The 25,214-nt window shown below is 46.3% G+C and overlaps 2 protein-coding genes across 4 annotated transcripts in view; one reads left to right on the top strand and one right to left on the bottom strand.

The window, feature by feature from the left end:
* Window positions 1-25,214, bottom strand: part of LOC139061299 (calcium-activated chloride channel regulator 1-like) — a 332,028-nt gene that overhangs the window by 254,920 nt on the left and 51,894 nt on the right. The window contains exon 3 of one of the 3 annotated variants that reach the window (XM_070541076.1): window positions 22,184-22,290. The exons of the other annotated variants lie outside the window; for them this stretch is intronic. The gene's annotated coding sequence lies outside the window, so the exon portion shown is untranslated. The remainder of the gene's footprint in view (window positions 1-22,183; window positions 22,291-25,214) is intronic. 3 annotated transcript variants of the gene reach the window in all.
* On the top strand, window positions 21,006-21,527 carry LOC139047077 (uncharacterized). Its single transcript, XM_070521026.1, has one exon. The coding sequence runs from the start codon at window positions 21,006-21,008 to the stop codon at window positions 21,525-21,527; it is 522 nt and encodes a 173-aa protein (XP_070377127.1).

The raw sequence follows: 25,214 nt of genomic DNA, 5'->3' as shown, positions 1-25,214 counted from the left end.
CGCACGAGGTGGTAATTTGGTGCCCGGCGCACTCTGGACTCGAGGTAAATGAAAGGGCGGACTGAACTGCTCGAGCAGTAAGCATCCGAGCACTAGTCAGTCCTTTCAAGCAACACCCATTGACCCACACGACACCTTCGAAAACCAGGAAAAAGAGAGACAAAAATACGACCACCCACACTCCAAGCTTATGGAAGAACAGGCCAGCGATTGGCACTGTGTACAGACTAACACATATCTACACCTACAAATACTCAGTAAGATACACCCTGCATTCTATGAAACTACCTGCTCTTGGTCTGGGGAGCTGCCAACTCTTGCCCACGTAACATGAAAGTATAAACTACAGCCTCCAAATTCCAATTCACCGCTTACGGCGCAAGTGCCAAGTAACAGACACTTGGATGTTTGGCTTGCTAGTGAAGATGCAGAGAGCCAGAGAGCTCTTCTCGATCAATACCAGCAAACCACAGAGATCAGTGGAGCCCTGGACTGAGGGACGCACCGACTGCCCAAACCAGTAAGAGAAATAACGTTTATACTTCTATTACTTGCCCTTAGTGCTATCAGCCATCAAGTTTACCTGCAACTGCAAATGAGCCACATGTCACTTGATTCACTCAATTTCCATTCAGAAAATGCACTCTTTGTAGGAGGGCATGCATGACTGATTGTGTATGTGCAGCATTTTGTTGCCACAGAGGGGCACATAATATGGAAACCAACATAAACATTAATACACTCTACAGTATGTTGTTCTCAATTGAACTTTTAAAAATAAAGAGCAATTTCAACAAATGACAACATGTGTTTATTTTTTTAACTCTGTGAGTAGTGTGCTACCGCCTGGGATTTTTTTTATTCAACGTGGTAGAGGTGTGTGGCTGTCACTGTATTGCTTTCAAGCTTCTGCATTAGGTGTGCTTGTGGCACCTGGGACTAATTCTCAAAGCGAATATAGTCGCGGGAGGTGGACGACAGACAGCTTCCGCGTAGGTTAGTCGTCGCGGCACCGCCTGCCGGTCGGGGGACGAAAAGGCCTGTCGAACTTCCTCCCGAACGATATGAGCGACAGAAGCCACCGCTGGTGCCATAGGAGAAATCCCGAGCTGCCGGATCTCCTCTCGCACAATCTCCCGGATGACTTCACGCAGAGACGTGCCGTAGCTCACAGGTAGAATTGAAGCATTCACCGGCGAGTTCGCGCGATTATATTGGTGGTACCATTCCTTTAGTGCCCGTTCTATAGCGGTAGCCTCCTTGGTGAATTCGACCACTGTCCTCGGTGGGTTCCTCACGAGTCTGGCAAACAGTTCCTCCTTCACTCCGCGCAAGAGATAGCGTAACTTCTTTTCTTCGGCCACCTCAGGGTCTGCTCTGCGGAAAAGGCGGGTCATATCTTCTGCATACATGGCTACGCTCTCGTTTGGTTTTTGAATACGGGATTCGAGTAGGCGCTGCGCAGCGTCTTTTCTGTCGGTACTAGTGAACATGTCTAGCAGCTGGGTGCGGAAGGCATCCCATGTGTTCAAACTTCTCTCCCCGTTCACAAACCACGTCCGCGCACTGTCTTGAAGCACGAAATAGACATTAGACAGCTTTTGCTGGGAGCCCCAGTCATTATAACTGGCGACACGCTCAAATTGGTCCAGCCAATCTTGGACATCTTCAAAAGCGTCGCCATGAAAACTTTCTGCTATCTTAGGATTCTGAAGCGTCACCTGCGATGGAGTTGCAGTAGCCATGGCGGAAGTAGGTAGACGCGTTCCCGCAGGGTCCCGCAGAGGGTTGAACTCGGGCGTCAGGCCTAGCAGGCGGCGACTGTACTGGTGAACAGGAGTTTCGATGAACGAAGGTGATTCCGTTTTCGAGGTATGGCTCCGCGAAGGGGTGCCGAGCATGAGGCAATCCTACCCCGCACCTCCGCCAGTGTCCCAGCCTAGTAGAAGACGGGAAAGCCGGCGTAGAGGACGTATGGAAGCACTTTATCAGAGCAGTCAGCGCGACGTCGTTGTCATTTCTGTTTTTCCACTCGCGCGCTACTTCAGCGTCGTTCTCATCACCTTGCACATACCCGCGGCGACCATATGGATGTCCCGCGACTTCGATGCTGCTGACACCATCGACCACTATGACGCAGTCAGCACCGCCACCTCCGGCACCATATTTTCGCCAGTCACAGCTGCGCCAGCTATGCCGTATCGCCGCCAGCCGATCGCTGCGCGTCGGTCTTACGGCGAATCCCCTGTGGGCTACCCGTTTTGAAAGACAGATTTGTGGCGCACCGCTGACCGCCGGCCGCTGTGATTTCATTGCGGCGAAGCAGGACATGTTTACCGCACGTGCCACTACCGCGCAGCCGGGTATCCAACGTTTCCCAACTGCAATTACCCTGTGTTTGAGGCTGCACGCACCTGCGACGAAAATTCTACAAACTTTCGGCCGGAAGGTTCAGCGACGCCTCGATCACGTTCCCCTTCTCCGTCTCGTTATACCCCACTGACGCGCGCCGATTTTTCTGACGCCTCTAGGGGCAGGTCCCCTAGCCCGCACCGGGGAAACTAGAAGCAGCGGCCTCCGGGGGTGAGGTTGCAAACCGTCTAGCTTTCCAAGAGCCCCATCACCGACAACCGACGACTCTAAAACTTCGACGTCTCCAACCGCACCCCCTGTAACCGATGCCGTCAGCGCCGATCTTGTCGTTTTCATTGACGGCCACCAAGTGGCCGCGCTCGTCGATACTGGTTCGCATTTTTCGATAATATGTCAAAAGCTGGCCGACAGGTTGAGAAAAGTGAAGACGCCGTGGACCGGGCCCAACATCAGAACTGCCGGTGCCAGTTGATGACGCCGATCGGAAAAGGCAAAGCAGGATAGTAATCGCCGGTGAAACCTTCGTCGCCACCCTCGCCGTTCTCTTTCAATACTGCAAGGAACTTATATTGGGTATGGATTTCGTGAGAGTACGGTGCAGCGATTAATGTCCGTGACCTCGTCGTCACATTTTCTACGAGCTCAGACGACGTCGACACGGCGGAGCACCAGCCACCCCGCTTCCGTATCGCCGACGACGATGTCAGGCTTCCGCCGCGAAGCTGTGCCCTCGTACCTTTTATCTGCGACAACTTGAACACCGGGAATGGTGTCGCTGAACACATCGACGCACTGGAACTAAGTCAAGGCGTTTCCATCGCCAGAGCCATAATTAACGTACATGACGGGCGTGCTGAACTCCTGCTGACGAATTTACCAGGGAACGTCGACGCATTGAAAGAGGCACGGTTGTTGCTTACTCCGATGAATTTACCTCAATACAAGACTGTCTCTCAGTGGTGCACGCGATGGCCACCGTGGCCATGCTGCCCCTGTGGTTGATATCAGTCCCACCTTGTCACCCGTCGAAAGTAACAGCCTTCTTGAGCTCATCGATGAGTTTAAGAGCTGCTTTTCGTCTACGTCCCGAGTCAGCCAGACGCCGCTCACTAAGCACCGTACTGTCACCGAAGCCGACGCCAGACCAATTCGGCAGAATCCTTATCGTGTGGCACCGAAAGAGCGCGAGGCGATACAAACGCAAATGAAGACGATGCTTGAGGACGTGGTTATTCGGCCATCTAAAAGTCCTTGGGCATCGCCTGTCGTGTTGGTGAAAAAGAAGGACGGTAGCCTGCGCTTCTGCGTCGACTATGGAAAACTCAACCAGATCACAAAGAAAGACGTTTATCCGCTGCCGCGTATCAATGATTCACTGGACAGGCTACAAAACGCACGTTACTTTTCGTCGATGGACTTGAAAAGCGGCTACTGGCAAATAGAAGTTAATGAGAGAGACCGTGAGAAGACCGCTTTTCTGACGCCCGATGGACTTTATGAATTTCAGGTGCTCCCCTTCGGTATGTGTTCTGCACCAGCAACGTTTCAGCGACTAATGGACATGGTACTCTCAGGCCTCAAATGACAAACCTGTCTTGTGTAGCTCGACGACGTGATTGTTTTCTCCGTCACGTTCGAGGAACACTTACGGAGACTAAAGACGGTCTTTGAAGCAATACGCTCAGCTGGTCTAACTATGAAACCTGAAAAGTGCCATTTTGGCTTTGAAGAACTTCAATTTCTCGGTCATGTTGTCAGTCATGAAGGTGTCTGACCTGACCCTGATAAGATCTCTGCCGTTGCTAATTTCCCAACGCCATCAGATAAAAAGGCCGTGCGACGTTTTGTGGGCCTTTGCGCCTACTACCGACGCTTTGTTGCGGACTTTTCGTGCATCGCATGGTCATTAACGCATCTAACCAGAGAAGATGTCCTCTTCGTATGGAGTGAAGACCAGCAACGGGCATGTCACGACCTACGGCAACGGCTACAGACGCCTCTCGTGCTCGCACCACTTTGATGACGACGCTCCTACGAATCTTCATACCGACGCTAGTAATGTCAGCCTCGGCGCAGTGCTTGTACAGCGGCAGGACGGCACCGAAAGAGTGATTGCTTACGCCAGCAGGACGCTATCAAGGACGGAGGCAATCTACTCCACTACAGAAAAAGAATGTCTCGCACTGGTGTGGGCCGTCCTGAAATTTTGGCCGTATTAGTATGGTCGGTGTTTCACTGTTGTCAGTGATCATCATGCACTTTGCTGGCTGACTAATGTATAAGATCCAGCAGGTCGGCTAGTGCGCTGCAGTCGTCGTCTCCAAGAGTTCGACTTCACGGTTGTCTACAAATCAGGGAAACGACACACCGACGCCGACTGCCTTTCTCGGTCTCCTGTTCAGACTGCAGTGCACGACGATGATGACACGGCTTTTCTAGGCGTGCTAGATACTGTCGCCGTTTCACGCCACCAACGCGAGGACGCAGAACTGGTTACTCTTTTTGATTACTTAGAGGGAAGAACAGGCAGCGTGCCGAGGTTATTCGACAGAGGGCTGCCTTCATTCTGCTGACGCAACGACGTTCTGTATAAAAAGAACTTTTCACCTAGTGGCAGCAGCTACCTACTCGTCATTCCCGCATCTCTTCGCGACGAAGTCCTACATGCCTGTCACAACGAGCGGAGTGCTGGTAACTTGGGCTACCCTCGAACATTGGCAAGAATTAGGCTAAAGTACTATTGGCCGAGACTTGCGTCGATCGTGAAACATTACACACGTTACACACAGACATGCCTGGATTGCCAGCGCCGCAAAGCCCTACCCGGCAAGCCAGCTGGACTGCTGCATCCTGTTCCGATACCGCAAGCGCCGTACGAACAAATTGGCATGGACCTTTTAGGTCCGTTTCCACTGTCTACTACCGGAAATAGATGGATAATAGTTGTCACGGATTATCTTACGCGATACGCCGAAACAGGTGCTATCCAACGTGGAACAGCAGCCGAAGCAGCGCGATTTTTTGTCGAAGCCGTCGTCCTAAGGCATGGCGCTCCCGCAGTGGTCATAGACAGAGGATCTGCGTTCACGGCTGCGCTTCTGGATACCGTGTTGCGACTAAGTGGTACCGCTGACCGAAAGACCACGGCTTATCATCCCCAAACCAATGGGCTGACAGAACGTATCAATAAGACTCTGGCAGCCATGATGAGTATGTACATCGACGTCGACCACAAGAACTGGGACGAGATTTTACCATATGTTACATTTGCGTATAACACGGCTCCGCAAGAAACAACACGCGTGACGCTTTTCAACCTCATTTACGGACGCGAAGTGACAACAATGTTGGACGCAATGCTGCCGCACGAGTGCGGTGACGACGAGACTGGTGCCGAGGAGTTTACGCAACGCGCAGAGGAAGCCAGGGAGCTTGCGCATTTGCGAATCAAGGAACAACAGGAATACGATGCCCGACACTACGATCTCAGACACAGACCCGTCACGTACAACGACGGTGACCAGGTGTGGGTCTGGACTCCGATTCGTCGGCGGGGGCTGTCTGAAAAGCTCCTGCGAAGATACTTCGGCCCGTACACAGTTCTGCGCCGCATCAGCGATGTTAATTATGAAGTTGTCCCCCACAGCCATAACTGCTCCAAACGCCGGCGGCATCTGCCCGAGGTTGTGCATGTGCTTCGTATGAAGCCATACATTGCCTCATGACCTCAACTTTGCACCGTCTGTGCACAGCCTTCGGACGTTGGTGCATCGGGACGATGCCTCTTCTTTTCAAGGGGGGGGGGGGGGGGCGGCCAAATGCCACATCCCATATGGTAGCCGCAGGTATGTGCCAGGCGATGAGAATGACTCTGAAGTAGCGCGCGAGTGGAAAAACAGAAATGACAACGGCGTCGCGTTGACTGCTCTGATACAGTGCTTCCATACGTCCTCTACGCCGGCTTTCCCGTCTTCTACTAGGCTGCGACAATGTGTTTCAGGTAATTGTGAATTCTCGTCAAACATGACACGCATATTGCTTTATTTTTCTTAGAAAATTTATTCACAAAAGCAGCTTTTATATCTTCAGGAAATTATTCATTGTGGCCAATTCAGCTGAGCCTTTCCGAGATTGACCAATAATTTCACAGCAGTGGCTTTCTATAATTCTAGTATTCATTGTGTATATACTGTTTCTTTTCAGATATGTTAACATCATACAAGTCTGCATTCCTAAGAACATAAACAGCCAGAGGCCATATTGCAAAGACGGGGATCTGAGTATCAAGAAAAAATAAATAATAAAGGTAGCAAGAAGTACTCACAAGCAAATGTTTGTTGTCAGAGGGATGCAAAAATAATACAGCCCATCCAGGGGGTGTCCGCAAGCCAGATAATGGCCACAACAAACAAAGCCTACTCATATGTCACAGCCATTTTAATCAAAAATGACATTTTACCCCAGTGTACACATAATGAAGCCTTGCTAATTATGTCAATTTACTAGCACTACCGCCCAGTGCTGCTGTGCTCCTGAATGGTGGCTCACATTTGCAGGCAGCAATAGGTGCAGCGACATCCATCATTCGTGCAGCACTCATTTTGGACAATACATACCTTGCTGCAAGGAAAAGGAGCCACAATATAGCTTTCTAACAATTCTTGGCAATTAGCTTGAGAGAGGCGTTTCCAACCACACCAGGCTAGACCAGCATTTCCTTGCAGCATGCTCTACACCGGGAACGTAACTCCTTGCCCCCGAACCCAAAATTTCTGTTTACCTTGCATAAGACGATGTGCAGACAATGCTCACCTGCCCCTTGCCCTCCTCGACCCCCCCCCCCCCCACCTACACGCGCACCAAAATATTCCTGGCTACCGGCACTGGTCCTTGTTACAAGAAATCGAAGTACGGATCCTTGGTCTCGATGTTCGCCTATCCAGAACAAGATGAAATTGGCTAGGCAAAATGAAGAAGACACCAGTGTCAACGTTCCACCTGATATGAAGGATTGCTTCTAAATGTGAAGAAGATTGTACCGAAATAGCCAGTAATCTTGTTTGGGCTGTACTCCAGCCGCGTATTATTTATCAGGCTCAGTTTTACTGGCCCTCACCGAAGTCTTGTCCGGTTAGGAAGAGTCAGGGGAAAAACAGAGCCGACACCGACCAAGGTGAAAAATTATTTATTTAAAAACAAGTGGGATCCTTACTTACAATGCTCTCGCCATGCGTGCCTCACGTGTCAAGGTTAGTCCTTTTCTGTACCTATAAAAACATTTCAAATGTTATCTACTGTATTCTCATGTGTCATATTAGTGTTTGGTTGTAAAATAATTAAGATATCGATGTATCTAAAACACTTAGAACCACGGCGTTGTCAAATATCTAGTGATGTAATGTCACAAAGCACAGGGTCATTGTGATTATCACATCTCAAAACCCCTACTGCAAAAGCTTAAATTCCAAATGCAATGAAGTTTCACTTTGGCTATATTGGTAATAAATGAGTAGTAAATACTACTGCAGAGATCTTGGCAAAGCTGCGGGGCTGGAAGAAATATTCTTTTTGATATTCTTTTAGTACTGTATTAGCAGACGACGCAAGAACCGGGTGGTTAGTGGCTATGACGAGAGTCCTCATCGCCTCCAGGTTTTATCACACTGCAGGCAGCTGCAGGGGGTCCCTTATCTCGTAGGCCACACTAAGGAGCCCTGCATTCGGAGTCACGCCTCACTGCCAGTTACTGGTAATTGTGGCATTCATTTCAGTCTCGGTGTCAAGAATGCTAGAATGCTGTTTTGTATTTACGCTGTTTGAATCATTTCTTATGCAGCCCTAACTTTTGTTGCAGTTGGGCTTTATGGGCTTTAAAACAGCAAAAAACCAGCAGTGCACACACTGTAAAGCAGCTGAAGCAGCTGGAAGTACTGTCTCTTGAGCACCAAGTGACGCACCCACTGCAGAAGGTTGCTGACAAGTATGGGCTCTGAGTTGGGCTGTTTGATATTTCGCTGCCGAGCCTGAGCATGGATGATCAAATTGTAGATGTGGCAGCTGCATTTTGATGGGTGTGAAATGCAAAAACATATGTGTGCTGTGCATTGTATACACAGTAAAGTAACCGAGAGGGTCAAAATTAATCCAGATTCCCTCGTACATCATGCCTCATAATCATATTATGGTTTTGGCACATAAAACTACAGAATTTCGTTCAATTTATTAGTTGGTGCCCTTTGAATTTCCAGTTCTCTAATTTTCTTGCTTAGAAAAGCTCTGTTCTTGCTATAAATAATAAATTTGTCATTACAAAAGGCTAACCTTCAATCTCACTTAACTCATTATTTCCTTTAGTGTCCCTTTTTCGTGCAATAAGAGCATGGAACACTAATACTTTTGCATTAATTTTTACTTGACTCGTGCTCAACAGCTACATGCAATAGAAGCTGAACTACTACTGTGCGTTCCAAGTTGATAGGTTGCCGTATAAAAGCTTGTCTTTGCTTTTAGAGATAAAAATACCTGAGCCTAATTTTCTGTCTTTAGATAGACTACTGAGATAGGCAAACATCACTTGCATGATAGATCAGTCATTAGTAATTTATGTGTTCATTTGTTGCCCCCACCCCAAAAAAAAGAAATTGAACTTGTGGGATCGTCTCCCACCTGTGGCAAGTTGTTTTTTCATCCACTTTCATTTCGATTATTTGTCATTTCGTTATATCATTTATTAAGCTCAAGTAATTTCCCCTATGTTGTCTTTCGTGTCAGTGTTTTTTGGCTTCTTATGATATGACTAATAAAAATTTGGCCCCTCGGTTAACGCTCTTCTCATTTATTCCATAACGAGAGTCTCGAATCCGATAACATGGATGCCTTCAGGTTGCATGCGTGGGTTTATTGACTGGTTGCTTTCACCCAAAAAAGATCACGTTCTCGTGATGCCTGCGGCAGAAAGGATGCTCCACGTCCGCCGCCAAGGTCTGTGAGTGGTAACGCTGCCTAACACTCCCAGGGTTCTTGTTTTGATGAGAGATGGCGATTATTTTCCGACAGCATGTCAGTCTTTGTTTGCTAATGTGGAAAATGCTAATGTGGAAAACCACAATCACTTCCCTTTCAGCTCTGTCAGGGCTCTTTGCAACTAACCTCATGTGCTGGAAGATAGGGAAACACCGACGGCTCAAATGTTCAGCCATGTGGCTACTGTAGTTATTCTTCGAGTGAGTTCTGGGTTCACCCACTCCCTCATTCAAACATTGGTAATGACTACGGTTACTACTACTCATTTTCGTCCAGGAGCAAAATCAGCTTGTAGTTGATGCTAGTCCTGTTGATAGGTTTCTATGCTTGTTTTTTCATGCTATCATACTTCTAAGAATAAATAATCTTGCATAGTATTGCTGAAAGCTGGGAGAGTTGGTTACTGGCATTAGGAAACATATTTACTACACTGTAAGATGAAACACATGAAATGCACAGGATGAGCACTGCACATGAACATGTTTTAGCACATGAGTGCAATTATATGCATGCATGAAAGGCTCATATTTTCAGCAAAATTTGACTATACGTGACATATAAGATACATCACTCATTCTATTTTGCGTGTAGCATACATCTTTTTCAGGTAATCAATTTTCTATTCGAGATTTCAATAGAAGGTGTTCTATTGCATTTATCGGTTTGTCTGGGAAGGCCCTTATATATCAGTGTGCACTTTTAGCTTTAAATTTTGTGAGTATTTTGTGCTGTTGTATTTTGCCATGTATTGACATCTTTTACAATGTCCTGCAAGTTTTTCAGGAATTGCTAACACGCTAACCTGCGCAGTATGCTCAGCCTGTCTTTGAGGCACCTTTGAGTGCCTTTAATGCCTTCAGCAGCAATTGTTATACTCCAGTCACACGAGCATGCCAAAAGTCTTTGAAGTTAAGGAGCATTGAGCTTTCAAAGGGACATTAGTTCAAGGTATATATGTCGGTGCTACATGGTCTCCAGTTAGTCTCCGTTGAACCTTTTAACAGAAACCGCAACGTATCCTTGGCGCTGCCATCACCTCGAAAGTAATAAAAAAATATGTCCCAATGCGTCTTATAATAAATTTGTCACATTTTTTTCTGCAACATTTATTTTTCCTAATACATAGAAACATCAAAACAATATGCACAAGTAGTAAAGGCATTACTTTACCACATACAGATGTATTGATTGTAATGATGGCCACCATGTATATCGCTTCGTACACCACACGTTGGCGTCGATTATTTGTTGCCTTTGCTTCAGCTGCTTTGTTTCGTTCGTTGTGGCTAGGCAGTGGTAGGTACATGGAAACGCGGTAAAGAACTACAAAATAAAAGTGACAAGGAAAGAAGATGAACAGAAATAAGTCAAAGAGAATGGGATGCCTAGCAGCCACTAACCAAAGAACCAAATCGCATGTGGCACCCGTGTTGTGTCAATGTTGCTGCTGACGGCACGCCGTGCCGGCGTTGCTGTACCGGCGCTTTCATGATGGAGATTGCGGGTGTCCCGAAAGTGTTTAGTACGTTAGTAACAGTATTCAGTACTTATAATCTCGTTCTGAAGAGGCAGAAATTGAACTTCCATATTTTTAGAGATTATTTCTCCTGCTGCCAGACGCCCTCTAGGCTCGAGAGTATTCCCTTGATGTTTCAAAGGATGAACGCGCACTCCTTTGACTCAAAGCTCCCTTCGAGTAGGGCTCCTTTGCTGTGCCTGTGTGACAGTGCACATTCTCCCTTGAGGTAAAGGATCTTTGGTTCAAAGGACTTTGAAAGTGCTCGTGTGACTGGGATATTACGTAGGATAGACCAGGATTTATGGTAATGGCAGGCTGCAGGAGCATTGTGCACATATGTAGGTGGTAATAGCATCTGGATATCTTACAAAACATTGCAAAAGATGCCAAACTGTGTCAAAATTTGACTGTACACACGTACTTTGGAAATATAAGGCAGGGAAGTGCAGATTTGTATACAAGGTCTTTTCCATCCAAGAAACCAATAACTGCATTAACAAACCTGCCACTGGGATCCTGAATAAGTTGGTTACTTGAAGAATATGATGTATGGCATGGGTGCATCATGAATCACATAGTTTATATGTCGTGTATTGTGAAATTTCCTGCGAATGTGTCGTTTTTATGTATGTAATTATTGTTTTGTGAGGTCGCTTGATATCCAGCACCCATTCTCTGCATATCATGTTGGTTTTGTTTTGTCTTAGAAATGTAATTATGTTTCATAAAATCTTATACTGCTAAAATTATAATTTGGGGCAGTTTGGTCTTTTCCTACACATTCTTGTTTTTGTCATTTCCCTTACCGTGAAAGCATTTTTCTGAAGCATTTGCAGTATTTGGTCATGCTCTTGCATTTACAAGCCAGATGTCTGTCTCTGAAATACCCAAACCACTTGTAGCTTGCAAATCTGATGCATCCTCTAAAGAACTCCATAGTGAATGTATTGGGGATGAAGCACTTCTGTACCTGCCGAGTTTTGCGGCAATAAAGAAGCAGAATGCTTGCATCTGTGTAATCTATGTATAATATTTTCTTTGTACCACCTTTTATCTGACTGTCTGTCAGCATGGTAATATCGCATATTATCTTCTTTCTTAACATTCATAGGTTCCAAATAGCTCCTATAATCTTCTTGTCCTCACATTTTCTGCAATATCCTTAACCGGAAGGACAACGAGCAGTTCACCTGATTTACCACTTTTACAGGCAACAAATTACCCATTATAGTAGTGTCATGCCCATTGCTTAAAAGCTCCTAAACAATTTTGCACATCTGAAAGTTCCTTGAATTCATGCAAGCAGGTGCTCTTTATATTATGGCTGAATACTCATGTGATTGGTTTTTAGGCCAATGTGAAAGGAAAACCCTACTACCTATGTGTTGCTTTATGATGTTGACCTGTATTTATTATGTTGGAGAACTGTGTGCACTCTGAAGCTATGCGCATTACTGCTGGTGTTTTGTATAATCTGTGTATAATAAAACACTATATATTGCCAAGAACACATTCATTTTGTTAGTTTTGTAATGTGTTGCCATGATTTCCTTTCATTGTCAGTGCTACAAGGCATCCTAATACCTAATTAAATAGCGTCTGCAGATATAAAGAGATGATTCAAAATTTCAGAAACCTTTAATCAGTGCAGCTATAGGTTTCTTTATTCTAAGCTTTTTCTTCACTACAAGATAGGGGTTCCTAAATTGGTTATTTGCACCTATAAACCACCCTAGCTGGACGGAAATACTTTTCAGAAATTGCTGAAAGGTCTATTATACCTAATGAAGTCAGAATAAGAAGATACTCTTCGCAGATAATAAACATTACATTAATGGCCCAGTCGCATAATGAAACATACTGGAAAGCCTTGTGGTCATTCATAGAAACACTTCTTTTAGCTTTGTCAGTGCCGTGATGTGTCAACCTTAGCCTACAAGATAACGGTGCTCACACGATGTGAAATGTCCGCAAATTATTCTGTGTGCGCATTCTGGAACTTAAAAGGGAGAGGTCCAGACACTGACCAAAATGATTTAAAGTAGTTATTTACGTTTTGGCTTCCCCACGGGAGCCTTATGAACCATTTTTGGTCGATGTGTGGACGTCTTCCTTTTAGTATGCATCATCCCGACCAGACGGGCTTTCGTCATACTCTCCACTTCATCCAATCTGCAGCTGTGCAATGGGCTGTAATTTTTCCTAAAATCTGAGGTGGCCAAGATACACTTGGCGTGGTAGCATTGAATGCCTCAGCGCTGTCGAATAATTCGTGATGCTATGTTTAAATATTTATGTGGTGTCAATTTGCAATACAATAAGTACATAATTTATTTACGTTTCGTTTTTTAGAATGCTCTCTATCATGCACTGCCATCTCAACAGTACCATGGCTTTTTGTGTGGATTCCTTCCCTTTTGAAGGCCACCACTGTTTGCACAGCATCACAGCCTGCCTGCCTTGATCTTGCGGAAGAAAAAAATACAAAATACCTATCTTTTTTTAAAATGCATGCATGGCTCCATGCAACACCATCTGTTGTCGGGCTGTTAGGGCTTTTTGCAGAGATAATGTTTGTAATGACGCCTTATGTGTGCCCTGGTGGCTATGTGTTTGCCTCTTTGCCTGTGTAAAAATTTTACACTTATGGATACTGTTAAGGGTTCCTGTATTATATTTTCTTTCACATCCCATAGAAATTTGTGTTTCATTATAAAACTAAAAATTATAGTTGAATTGCTGCTTTGTGTGATACGCAATATTCAGCTGAAGGTTATCAGCAGAGGTAGAACAAGTGTTATATCAGGTGGGGAAATTTTTTTGAGAAGTAAACTTCTTCGTTAGGGTAACAACCGTTTTCCGTGGCAGTATTTATAGAGTTCACTTTTCTCCACTGCATGGATATCCAGCAAAATGAGTGAGTGCATAGAGAGGGTGCGGTAAGTTTAAATGCTCAACATGGGGGTTTAGTTAGCATAGCAAGGTGTGTAGAAGTAGGGGAGTTTGGCAGGTTGCTGACACCGATTTCTATGAGCGATCTTGTTGTTTGCGTCTATGTCGGTTATATTATGCGAGGCGTCTTCTGAGGCCAGAAAATTTGAAAAAAATCCTTATATTTGTGGAAATTCAGTACGTGCCCCTGGGGCTACTACGAGCACTTGGGGCCACTGGGTAGATGCAGCTCTTCAATGAACTTTTTTGACACAGACTTGTGTATGTACACTGGGTGTGTGCCACTGCATATGTGCCACTGCACATGTGCCACTCTTTAATGAACCTCTTTGATGCTTACTTAGGTCATGGGGCATCACAAGAAGAACCTACGTAGTGAGATCTGTGTAGCATGTAAGTGTGAGCTGGAATTGTCTGCTTGGATTTTCTTTCCCTGCCGACGACTAGTCCCCTTGTTGAATTAACTTCAGCCTGAGATATCACCTGTTTGTCTGCTGTTATCACATTATGCCCATTTTGCTGTGAACTTGTCATGTTCTCTAGCCGGAAAGCTTGAATTGCTAAGGAAACAGTGCTAAGGAAATTGATTCAGAGTGGGTGGTACTACCTATGCTTCTTTTTCTTTGCAGCTGCGTGTTACGTGAGAGAATAAGTTGTACGTAGATGTCTATTAGAAATAGCATAGGTATTCAAAGGCACTTTCGTTATGTTCTAGGTCATTGGTGCTGTCTGGCCTCCTTTGCATAATTTTTTGTAGCATGCTCGTTTACATGCAAAAACAAATGTGGCCTGTTCTAATGCGTGCAAGGACTGCCCAATAGCTCATGTTTTGAGCCACTCAATTTCAGTCTTGGCTACACTTGTAGATTTTCAACTGTACTGAAGCTTGCAAAATGCTTAAATTTCCTGTCAAACTGGTTTGCTTGTTTGCATCCAATTTATGGAATTATTTCGCTTTCATTGTACTAATAGTCATTGATTGTACTATCATGCTGTCACATTTGATTCTGGAACTGCAATAAATTTTCAGACATTTTATTGCTTTGTCATGATTTTCGCACTCATCAGACAATCTACTAAACACACACAGAAAAAGAACTGCCTTCAACGGATGAGATCAACGGATGAATCAGGCGGGCGGTAGAATGAACACACAGTTAAAGCTTTGCTATTATTAAGCGTCAGTCTGCACCATACAGCCTCACATTCATCGGTGCCAGCATTTATCTGAGAAGAAGAAATTTTGGAATCCACAAGAATAAATACACCTCCACCATGCATGTCTCTGTCTTTTCTATAACACTTAAATCGATCTGAGAATACTTCACCATCAGCAACTTCATTTGCTAACCATGATTCAGTACCGAGAATAATAGACGGCTTTACCATATCAACTAGAGATGCAAATTCATCAACCTTGTTCCTAATGCTTCGGCAGCTAATTACAAGAAAGAAAATATGCGTTGCATTATGCCGACGCCATCATCCGACCGGTTCTACTCCCTTTGTAGCATCTGCTTTATCCTTTATTACTGGTACCACCTCCTTTGTATTATCATCAAACAAGTACTTCTGACCATTTATAATAACAGTGTCGTACTTAAGACTGATCTTGTCGTCACTTTGTTGTCGCGATTTCGCGAACTGCCATAGATGCTTTCTCTTTCTACGTACATCCTCAGAAAAGTCCTCTGAAATACTGACATTGTTTCCTTTTAATTTATAAGCACTTTTTAAAACATTTTGTTTTTCAACGTAGGAAGCGAAAGTCGCTATTAAAGGACGATTGCTACCATTCTTGAATTTGCCTAGCCTGTGAGCATTTGCCATATTCACTGATTGGATACCCAATTTTGATTTGCACACATCAATTACACATATTCCAGAGTCCTCACTTGACTCATTTGGTTTTGTATCTTCTACACCGAGAAAAAGCAAATTACAACGCCTCCCCTGGTTCTCAAGATAGTCTACCTTCGCCATAACTGAACCCAGCGTACGCTGGTGTTCTTCACATTGTTTCTTACATTCGTTAATTGCGCAGTTAATTTGGTCAATACTAGATATTTTAGATTCTATAGACGCTACACGGGCTCTGAGATCACTCATAGCGCGTTTACTTTCAACTTGGGTTAGTTCTATTGCATTTAACTTGGCCTTAATGCTATCTTGACCATCGAGGAGCCTCTGCAGAGTTTCGGCAGTGGTCGGGCCAGGGTTAAAGGGAAGCTGAAGAGTCTGTCGAATTCAATAAGACGCTCATATACGGATGCGGGAACCTTATAAACCATGTAGGTAAAATTTGGGTTTTTTTTTTTCAAATAGGAGCGACGTAATCGTCGGTTGAAATTGCGCTGTAGCTCCGCCCCCCGTCGAATACCGCGCGCTGCTGCTGACGCTGACGATGCGAGCGGAGACCGGAAACCGCGGTGTTGTGACGTCAACTTTAGTGTTTTGCTCCTTCGCAGCCTGCGCGACCGTGCCTGACCGTGCTTGTTTCTGCGTGCGTGCCGTCATAATCTGCTTCGATCGACCCTGCATTTCTTTGTTGGTGTGTCTGTGTGTATGTAGAGTGGTGGTCAAGGTGCGCAGCATCAACTGATGTGGTGGGCCGATCATGCCGTCTTTCTGTGCAGCCTACGGTTGCACGAACACCAGCGGCCGCGACGATGTCTTCCATTGCTTCCCACAAGACAAGACGCTTTTAAGGAAGTGGGAGGCTGCTGTAAAGCGAAAGAATTTCAAGCCCTCAAGAACAACACTGCTGTGCTCCAACCACTTCCGTGACGACGATTATCACCAGAATTTCCACCAGCAGGCTTTCTAAACGCAGCGCGAAAAGATCGGAGCAACGAAAACAAAGACGGCACGAGTGCGGACTGACTGATGATAACTGGTGTTGGAAGGCTTTATGAATACACGAACTCGCCCAAACCTGGATTTTGATTTACTGCGAGCTCCTTTATGTTAGCACGCTGAACGGAAGGTGCATGTTTATTTCCCGCCCTCGACGCAGGTTTCGTCGCAAAGCGCCGCGAATTTTCTATTTGTACGTGTGTTGTAAAACAGCCTGCACGCTGCTACCATAACGCAGTGCAAATGTAGAGTTTGCATGTGCTGGAAAGCCGGCGCACGCCAGGACGCTACACTCCCCCCGTCTCTCGCGCACAGCGAGAAACCGACCGTCCCACGTAGCCGACGGAATTCGCCGCCTTTACGACTTCGGTTACGAGTAGTGTGCGGATGGCGCACAGGTGAAGGTCACTACACGTACTGCATGAACCGGGAAGCTTTTCACGTGTTTGAACCGTCTTTGTAGGTTGCCGACAGCTTTGGACAGCGCACAAATGCCGACGATCGCATCCCCGCTTACGTTCCACGAGGAGGCATGCAGGAACACAACACTGCAGTTGCTTGACCGGAAACGAGCTCACTAGATCGGCGAAAGATCGGCGAGATCACTAGATCGCTTTGCAAAAAACATACTCACCAAAGAGCATTTCCAACACGAGGAGATCCCAAGACTTCCGTTCGCTTTCGCTTTCGTTCTCGTCGAAAGCACTGCTCGCACCAGCATCGTTTGCTTGTTCGAGAGGCCGGCTCTTTGCAATCGGCTCGTACATGTAGGGAGCTACGCCGAACTCTTCAGAAAAACGTAGTCTCTAAATTTTCTATTACCTCTTAATTTTCCATTACGGCACCAAACTACCTGGCACCGCGTTTCATGTGGAGCGGCAGCGGTCGGTCGCTAAAGTTGACGTCACGAGTCGCCCGACCAATCACAGGCGGAAACAAGACGCGCGAGCTGGGCGTGTCCGCTGCTGCACTTTTCGTCGAAATAAAATGTATTTGCGCTTTCTTTCGCTCAATTTCGATACGATATTCGAATTCGGAGGGTCGAAAACCATTATGTACAAATGTTCACTCATTTTTTCTGGAAAACCTTTCAGCTTCCCTTTAAGCTCAACGTCGCCACTTAAAAGTAGCAGCAGCAGATAAAAGGAAATACGACGCAATAATCGAAAGCGATGACGCGAATAATCTTTCACTTGCGAGTGAGTTTTCAGGCAAGCAAACAACATTTGGGGTGGAACCGGCAAAACAAAATGCGTGCGAAAGCAATGCAAGTTCGGATTACTAACCTGCAAAAGCAGCAAGAAAAACGTGAGCGGCACCGCTTCTGCCATGCCGGTTCCACGCCCCTCTGGGTGACTGCCAGATCCCGGTATATGTAGGCTGACAATAAGGCGTTCACTGCACCAGTGTTCCTTGATCGGCACGGTACATCGGCCGAAGTCAGCGGCTATGCTTGTCGATTCGTCGTCATGAGCAGCAGACGAAGTTCCATTCGCTGATCCATCAACGCACATCCCAGACCAAAAGGGTGAACTCGTAGTTGACGTACATGAAACGGCGTCGCCAAAAGGCTGCTTCAAAGCAGAGATGACATGAGCCTCCAAAAGCAGCAAGAAAAACGTGAGCGGCACCGCTTCTGCCATGCCGGTTCCACGAGCCAGTTCTACTTCAGCCAGTTATCTACTTTCACTGTTCTGGCTTCGCCCCATCGAACTCCTCCCCACTTGAGCATCCTCCCGAATTTTTGTCAGCCAATTTGATAAGTAAATCTGCTCAATGTACGCAATGCTGTTGGATTTTCAGAAGAACTTGTTACTAGCATGGCTATGAACAACGAAGTTGCACATTCAAAAATACAACCACAGGAAGAAGCGACGGAAGCGGAAAGAGCGCGAACTATCAACTGGTTTTATTTGTGCGAAGGTGCCTTATATATGCAGAACCACAGCCAACGAAAGAATGAGGAGAATGGGCTGGGGAGCGTCAAGAAAAGCTAAGTCAACTTGTAATCAACAACAACGGCGAAGAAAAATCTTTTCTTTTTGCTACAATTCCACAGAAGTGTCGCTAACACATTTGTCGTCGTTTTCCTTTATGTGGTAGGCCTCCAAAAGCTCACGTAGTCACCACGCCTTGAGTGTGCTCGAAGATCAAGTGAGCATCCCGCCTCGCTCCACCATTGTTATTTCGGTCGGCACCGAAATGCTCGCTGACGTAGAAGGCGTCGTCGAAGGTGACCACCGTGACCAGAGCCCTTACCGGGTTTCGAGGCGAGAACGTGACGCTATTAAGAAACAAGTCGACGAAATGCTCCACGACGACATTATCAAGCCGTCGATAAGTCCGTGGGCGCCTCCAGTTGTTTTAGTGAAGAAAAAGGACGGAACCCTACGTTTCTGCGCCGATTATCTTCGACTGAACAAAATCAAGAAGAAAGACGCATACCCCCTCCCGCGGATAGACCACGCATTTGATCGGCTCTGCAACGCTAAATAGTTCTCATCGACGGACCTCAAGTCTGGCTACTGACAAATAGAAGTCGACGAAAGCGATCGCGAAAAGACCACCTTCATCACGCCAGACGGCTTCTATGAGTTCAAGGTTATGCCATTTGGACTGTGCTCGGCGCCTGCAACGTTCCAGCACGTGATGGACACGGTTTTAGCAGGATTGAAGTCGCAAACCTGTCTTGTTTACTTGGATGACGTCGTCGTCCTTGCCGGAAATTTCGACGATCGCCTTCAGCGGCTTGCGACAGTATTAGAGGCCATCAAATCATCAGGGCTCACTCTGAAGCCGGAAAAGTGTCGCTTCTCTTACGAAGAGCTTCTATTCGTAGGCCACGTCATCGGCAAATCTGGAGTGCGTCCCGACCCGCAGAAGACAGCTACCATTGCAAAGTTCCCGCAGCCAATCGACAAGAAGGCAGTGCGCAGATTCCTTGGGATGTGTGCCTACTATAGGCGGTTTGTCAAGGACTTTTCACGCATCCCGGAGCCACTAACACATCTAACGAAATGTGATGTCGAGTTCAAGTGGGAAACACCGCAGGCCGACGCATTTCAAGAACTCAAACGACGCATGCAGTCACCGCCGGTATTGCACACTTCGACGAGGACGCCGATACTGAAATCCACACTGATGCCAGTAGCCTAGCCCTCGGTGCCGTCCAAGTCCAGAGGAAAGACGGTCTTCAAGGGTGATATCTTATGCTAGCCGCTCGCTGTCAAAAGCGGAAGGCAATTATTCCACGACTGAAAAGGAATGCCTCGCCATCATTTGGGCTCCAGCGAAATTCCGCCCTTACCTCTGTGGCAGGCCATTCAAAGTCGTCAGCGACCATCACGCGTTGTGATGGCTAGTAAACTTAAAGGACCCTTCAGGACGACTGGCACGGTGGAGCCTCAGACTGCAAGAATTTGACGTCACCGTAATATACAAGTCCGGAAGAAAACACTCTGACGCCGACTGCTTATCACGCGCCCCCATCGATCGCCCGCCGCAAGGCGACGAGGACAACGACGCCTTCCTTAGAATAATAGGCGCGGAAGACGTCACTAAACAGCAGTGAGCAGACCCGGAACTAAAAGGCCTCGTCGAGTATTTAAAGGGAACACCGAAGTTATCCCTAGGGCATTTAAGCGCGGATTGTTTTCGTTCACGCTACAAAACAACCTGCTCGTCAAAAAATTCTCAGCAGTCCCCGCCAGCTACCTTCTTGTTGTACCATCAGCGTTGCGTCCAGAAGTACTGCATGCCCCACACTACGATCCAACCACTGGACACCTCGGATTCTCTCGGACGTTGTCGAGGATACAGGAAAGGTATTACTGGCTGCGTCTGACCACCGACGTCGCCCGTTACGGCAAGACATGCCGAGATTGTCAACGACGAAAGACACCACTGACAAGGCCTGCAGGATTATTACATTCGATCCGACCTCCTCGTCGACCATTCCAGCAGATTGGGATGGATTTGTTGGGGCCGTTTCCGACGTCAACATCCTGAAATAAGTCGATCGTCGTGGCGACGGACTATCTCATCCGCTTCGCTGAAACTAAAGCTCTACCGAAAGGCAGTGGCAGTGGCGAAATTTTCCGTCGGGAACATCCTGCTGCGACATGATGCTCCAGAAGTCCTCATGACCGACAGAGGAACGGTTTTTACAGCATAGCTCACGCAAGCCATTTTGCAATACAGCCAGACAGGTCACAGGAGGACAACTGCCTATTATCCGCAGACGAATGATCTGACGGAGCGTCTGAACAAGACCCTAGCCGACATGCTAGCAATGTACGTCGACGTCGAGCACAAGACGTGGGATGCGGTCCTCCCGTACGTAACAGTCGCTTACAATACGGCGGTGCAAGAAACAGCACAGATCACGCCATTCAAGTTGGTTTACGGCAGGAACCCGACGACGACACTCGACGCCATGCTGCCGCACGTCACTGACGAGGAGAATCTTGACGTCGCTACCTATCTACAGCACGACGAAGAAGTCCGACAGCTCGTCCGCCTGCGGATCAAGAACCAGCAGAGGACCGACAGCCGACACTACAACCTCCGACGAGGCTTCGTCGAGTACCAGCCCGGCGCCCGTGTTTGGGTATGGACCCCGATAGGCCGACGAGGAATCAGTGAGAAACTACTGCGACGCTATTGCGGACTCTACAAGGTCATCCGACGTATTGGCGCACTGGACTATGAGGTCGTGCCAGACCGCATTTCGCATTCACAACGGCGCCGCGCACGATCTGAAGTGGTCCACGTGGTGTACCTTAAACCCTTCTACGGGCGCTAACTAACTTCCTTATTTTGTTGTTTTCTGTGCTACGATTGCTTTTCTTTATTACTTTCGTTTGTTTGCAGCATCGGGTTGAAGCTTTATAAGAGGGGGGTATTGACACGTGTTCTTATCTTTATCGGGCGACCACGTTTCGCTGCTTAACAAATGTTATCGCACAGCGCGGGACGCGCCTCCATGTATCCGAAGTTTCTGGAAAGTTAACGATACTTCTATCCGCTCACTGTTATCGCCGAACCTTGTGTTATCTGATTTCATCGGCTGACGCGAATGGCGTAGAACTTTGTGAAAGGCACGCGGGTCGCAACGATTAGTCTGGAACATTCGTCGATTTATGTATAAAAGCCGACGCGCTTGACCCGCGGATCAGATTTTCAACCATCCCGACCGTATTCGCCGCTATTGTTGTGCTATAAGTGTAGCCTGTTATATGGGCACAGGTTCGCCCAATAAAAGTTAGTTTTGTTGTTCACAGTATTGCTACTGTGTTCTTCGTCACCACCACGTGACAATATTAATCTGAAGTTTGGCTTGCAACATATCTGCAGGCACTACGCTCTACGAGCAAAGAAAAAGCTACTGTCATATGACTCTCTGCATTCGAAGGCAGTCAAGAGAGCAATAGCTAGCTAGTGCCTGGAATTTGCACTTACCAAGTCATGCCCGCATGTAATGCGCATAAGCTTCAAGAATCAAACTGAAAGGTTACTTCCATCCGTCCTCCCCTGCGACGTCATATCAACTGTGACTGTCTGAGGATCTGCTGAGGAAGATCAAAAGAGGGAAAAGCCAAAAAAGAAGACTACGGTTGTGCCATATATGCACACAGCTGCGCAGAACATAATAAAGGTGGCGAAGAGGCATGACACCCCTGTCGTTTTTTCTGCTCCACAGAAACTCGCAGGCTTGTGCCCGAGACTCTGTAGCCAACGAGCTCGAGGCAGTATATGCAGCGTAAAGCATAGTGAAACATGTTTGAAATGTGCCACAGGCGTGGTATATGAAATCCCACTCAAGTGCGGAGACGTCTACATGGGTCAAGCAAGCCATTGTGTGAATGAACGCACAGGGAATCATGCCCGTTCAATTCCGAATAAAGAAGGAGTGAACTTGCCCGCTCATTGCCTTACATGCAGTGGATGCGTGCCTTTGCTTCAGAACATAAAAAATTATAGGCAAAAGTAAAAATAAAACTTCGCCTGAGCTTCTGGAGGCCTACCACATAAAGGAAGGCGACGATAAATGTGTTCGCGACACTTCTGTGAAATTGTACCAAAAGGAAAAAACATTACTGCGCAGCTGTTGCTGACTACAAGTTGACTTAGGTTTTTTGTACTCTCCCCCGCCCATTCACCTCATCCTTTCATTTCCTGCAGTTCTGAATATATAAGGCACCTTCACACATATAAAACCAGCTGATAGTTTGCGCTCTTTGCCTCGCCGTCTCCTTTCCCCGTGTATGTCTTTTTTGAATGTGCAACTTGGTTTCTTCAAAGATATTCGATATGAAAGCAAAAACGTGACCTGCTTTAAAGGAGCAGCACGTTTCATTGTGCTTTTCAAACTACGCTGCGGGTTACCGCTCGATGGTTGCAGATTAGTATAAAAACAGATTGGAATATTCTTACTTTGCACGGCCCCCTATGTACGTACATCAAAAAAGAATTGAGCAAAAAATGCCACAAAAATGTAATTACACATGGTACAAAATATATATAGGACAAAGTGCTGTGGCTGAACACTCAGAAAATGAAAATAAATTTTTTAGCAAACTATAAGCAAGAACAGTTTACATTCAACAAACGTACGGCAGGTTGACAAGTCAAGGTGGAAATGACTTGGAAAGAGATGGAAGGGGGTGGAATGGGGGTGGAAAGCAAACGGTGTGGAACGCGAACCTTAGTACAAAACAGTAATAGCGTCACAAAATATAGCATAATCGGCAAAGTGAGCGTTACAAAAGCTGTATTCTATGCACACTCCAGTATTGCCTGTGCGACGCGGAAACAAGGAAATTGTATTCTCATGTCATCTTTAAAAACCCTTTCACGTGCAACGTAGTTGTAGAGATCGGGGCAGGTTGTGATATAGAAAAACAGTTTGAAGTGAAACGGAAGGTTATCGCGATTAATTGGGCTAAGGCGTGATGGCCACTTGCACAAGAAAATTCGGCGGTCGAGTAGTAGTGTGGTGTGATGTTATAAGCCTATAGGCCTTTTATGAAATTACTGTTTAATATGAAGGTGCCACTGTAGACTAGTGAGGCGAATTAATATGAATTAGGACAGGCTGTTTTGTACAACTTGAGGAAACCTGTTGGAGAATGGTATATTCTTAATAATCTGTGCACGTGAGCCCTACGGTGCGGGCTCCGCAATACAAATCGTTTTGTATGAGCAGGAATCTTTAAAGTTGCATCAAAGAGTTCACCAACAGAGTTCATTTAAACAATCCTGCATGCCAGAATGCACTGTACCAAATACATGTATTGCCAGTAAATCACAAAAGTAGGCCCTAGGAGCATCTTATACGAGGTGGCAACATTCCATGATAGCGCAGTGACTGCTATTGAACCGTAGTACACCTATTTGATTGCGTATCTGCATGTAGTCGGTGAACGTAAGCCACTGAAACCTACGTATAGTAAAACAAAACCGTAACACCTACTATTTATATGTTGTTGGTCAAGATTTCTTTCATATCAACATAAACATCTCGTTTAGAAACAAATATTTGCATTCGGACATTCCGAGTTTTCTGGCTTTAAGTTATCCATTTTTTTCTCTTTTCTGTTCCTGTAAACACCTGCAGAACGTCGGCACTACTTGGCCTAGTAACAGAAGAGCAGAAGCTCCGCGCCTCGGAGAGAGTGTGCGTAGCTTTGGCTGTGCTGCCACAGAAAGTCACTGACAGTTATAGTTCCGATAATTCTCTTTAGACTGTTTTGAAACAGAATATAGATTGAAATACAGGATATGGTAGCCATGAATAGTGCCTGAAACGTAAATATTATTGGCACATAAACAGAAACGCTTTTTTACGGATAGTAGAAGATATGCCAATAACAAAAATGTGCCGATTGAACAAACGTATTCGAATCTATGCGACCAGAGCAATTCAATGAAAGTTTCACATTTGCCAACTGTAAGCACAGTTTTGTAGTGACCGTGTGACCCTGCTTTGTCCCCGATTCTCGTAAAGCCGGTTTCCCTCGTCTTGAGGCGCCATCATCCCCTGGTCTTTTTTGGAATCGAGGCAGCTCCCCGACTAGGACGCCACCAAACCACTCCGAAAATGTGCTGTTGCGTTTACCCAAGATCCAGTTGACTCTCCGTTATCAAGTTCTCAAAATGGGTATTGCGTTCCTCCGGTAAACCTACGTCCCAACAAGTTGTGACCCAGAACATATAGGTTTTTTTTTTCGAACGCTGGCTATGAAGTACGCTGCTCCTACTTTTGCTGAAAGAGACGACAGCACGATTACGTTTCCTTTCGATCACATAAGAGCTTCAGCTTCCCAGCGTTTGGCTTAATAATCTCTGGGTTTTAGTCACTTCACGGACAACTGTCCTTGTAACGCATCCCACAGTCTGCCTGCATGGTACTATCGGATTCGACATATAGGCCTCGATTGGCTAGACGGACTTGCTCCCCGCATCTGCGACTGCTCGTCTTCGAAAGAGC

The sequence above is a fragment of the Dermacentor albipictus genome, chromosome 6 (assembly GCF_038994185.2).
Source record: "Dermacentor albipictus isolate Rhodes 1998 colony chromosome 6, USDA_Dalb.pri_finalv2, whole genome shotgun sequence".
NCBI classification, from domain to species: domain Eukaryota; kingdom Metazoa; phylum Arthropoda; class Arachnida; order Ixodida; family Ixodidae; genus Dermacentor; species Dermacentor albipictus.
Note: the sequence above shows the minus strand (reverse complement) of the source record. Positions and strands in the feature narration are given on the sequence as shown.

Excerpts from the sequence above, each read along its gene's own strand:
- LOC139047077 (XM_070521026.1), top strand. The coding sequence starts at position 21,006 with ATGCTAGCAATGTACGTCGACGTCGAGCACAAGACGTGGGATGCGGTC.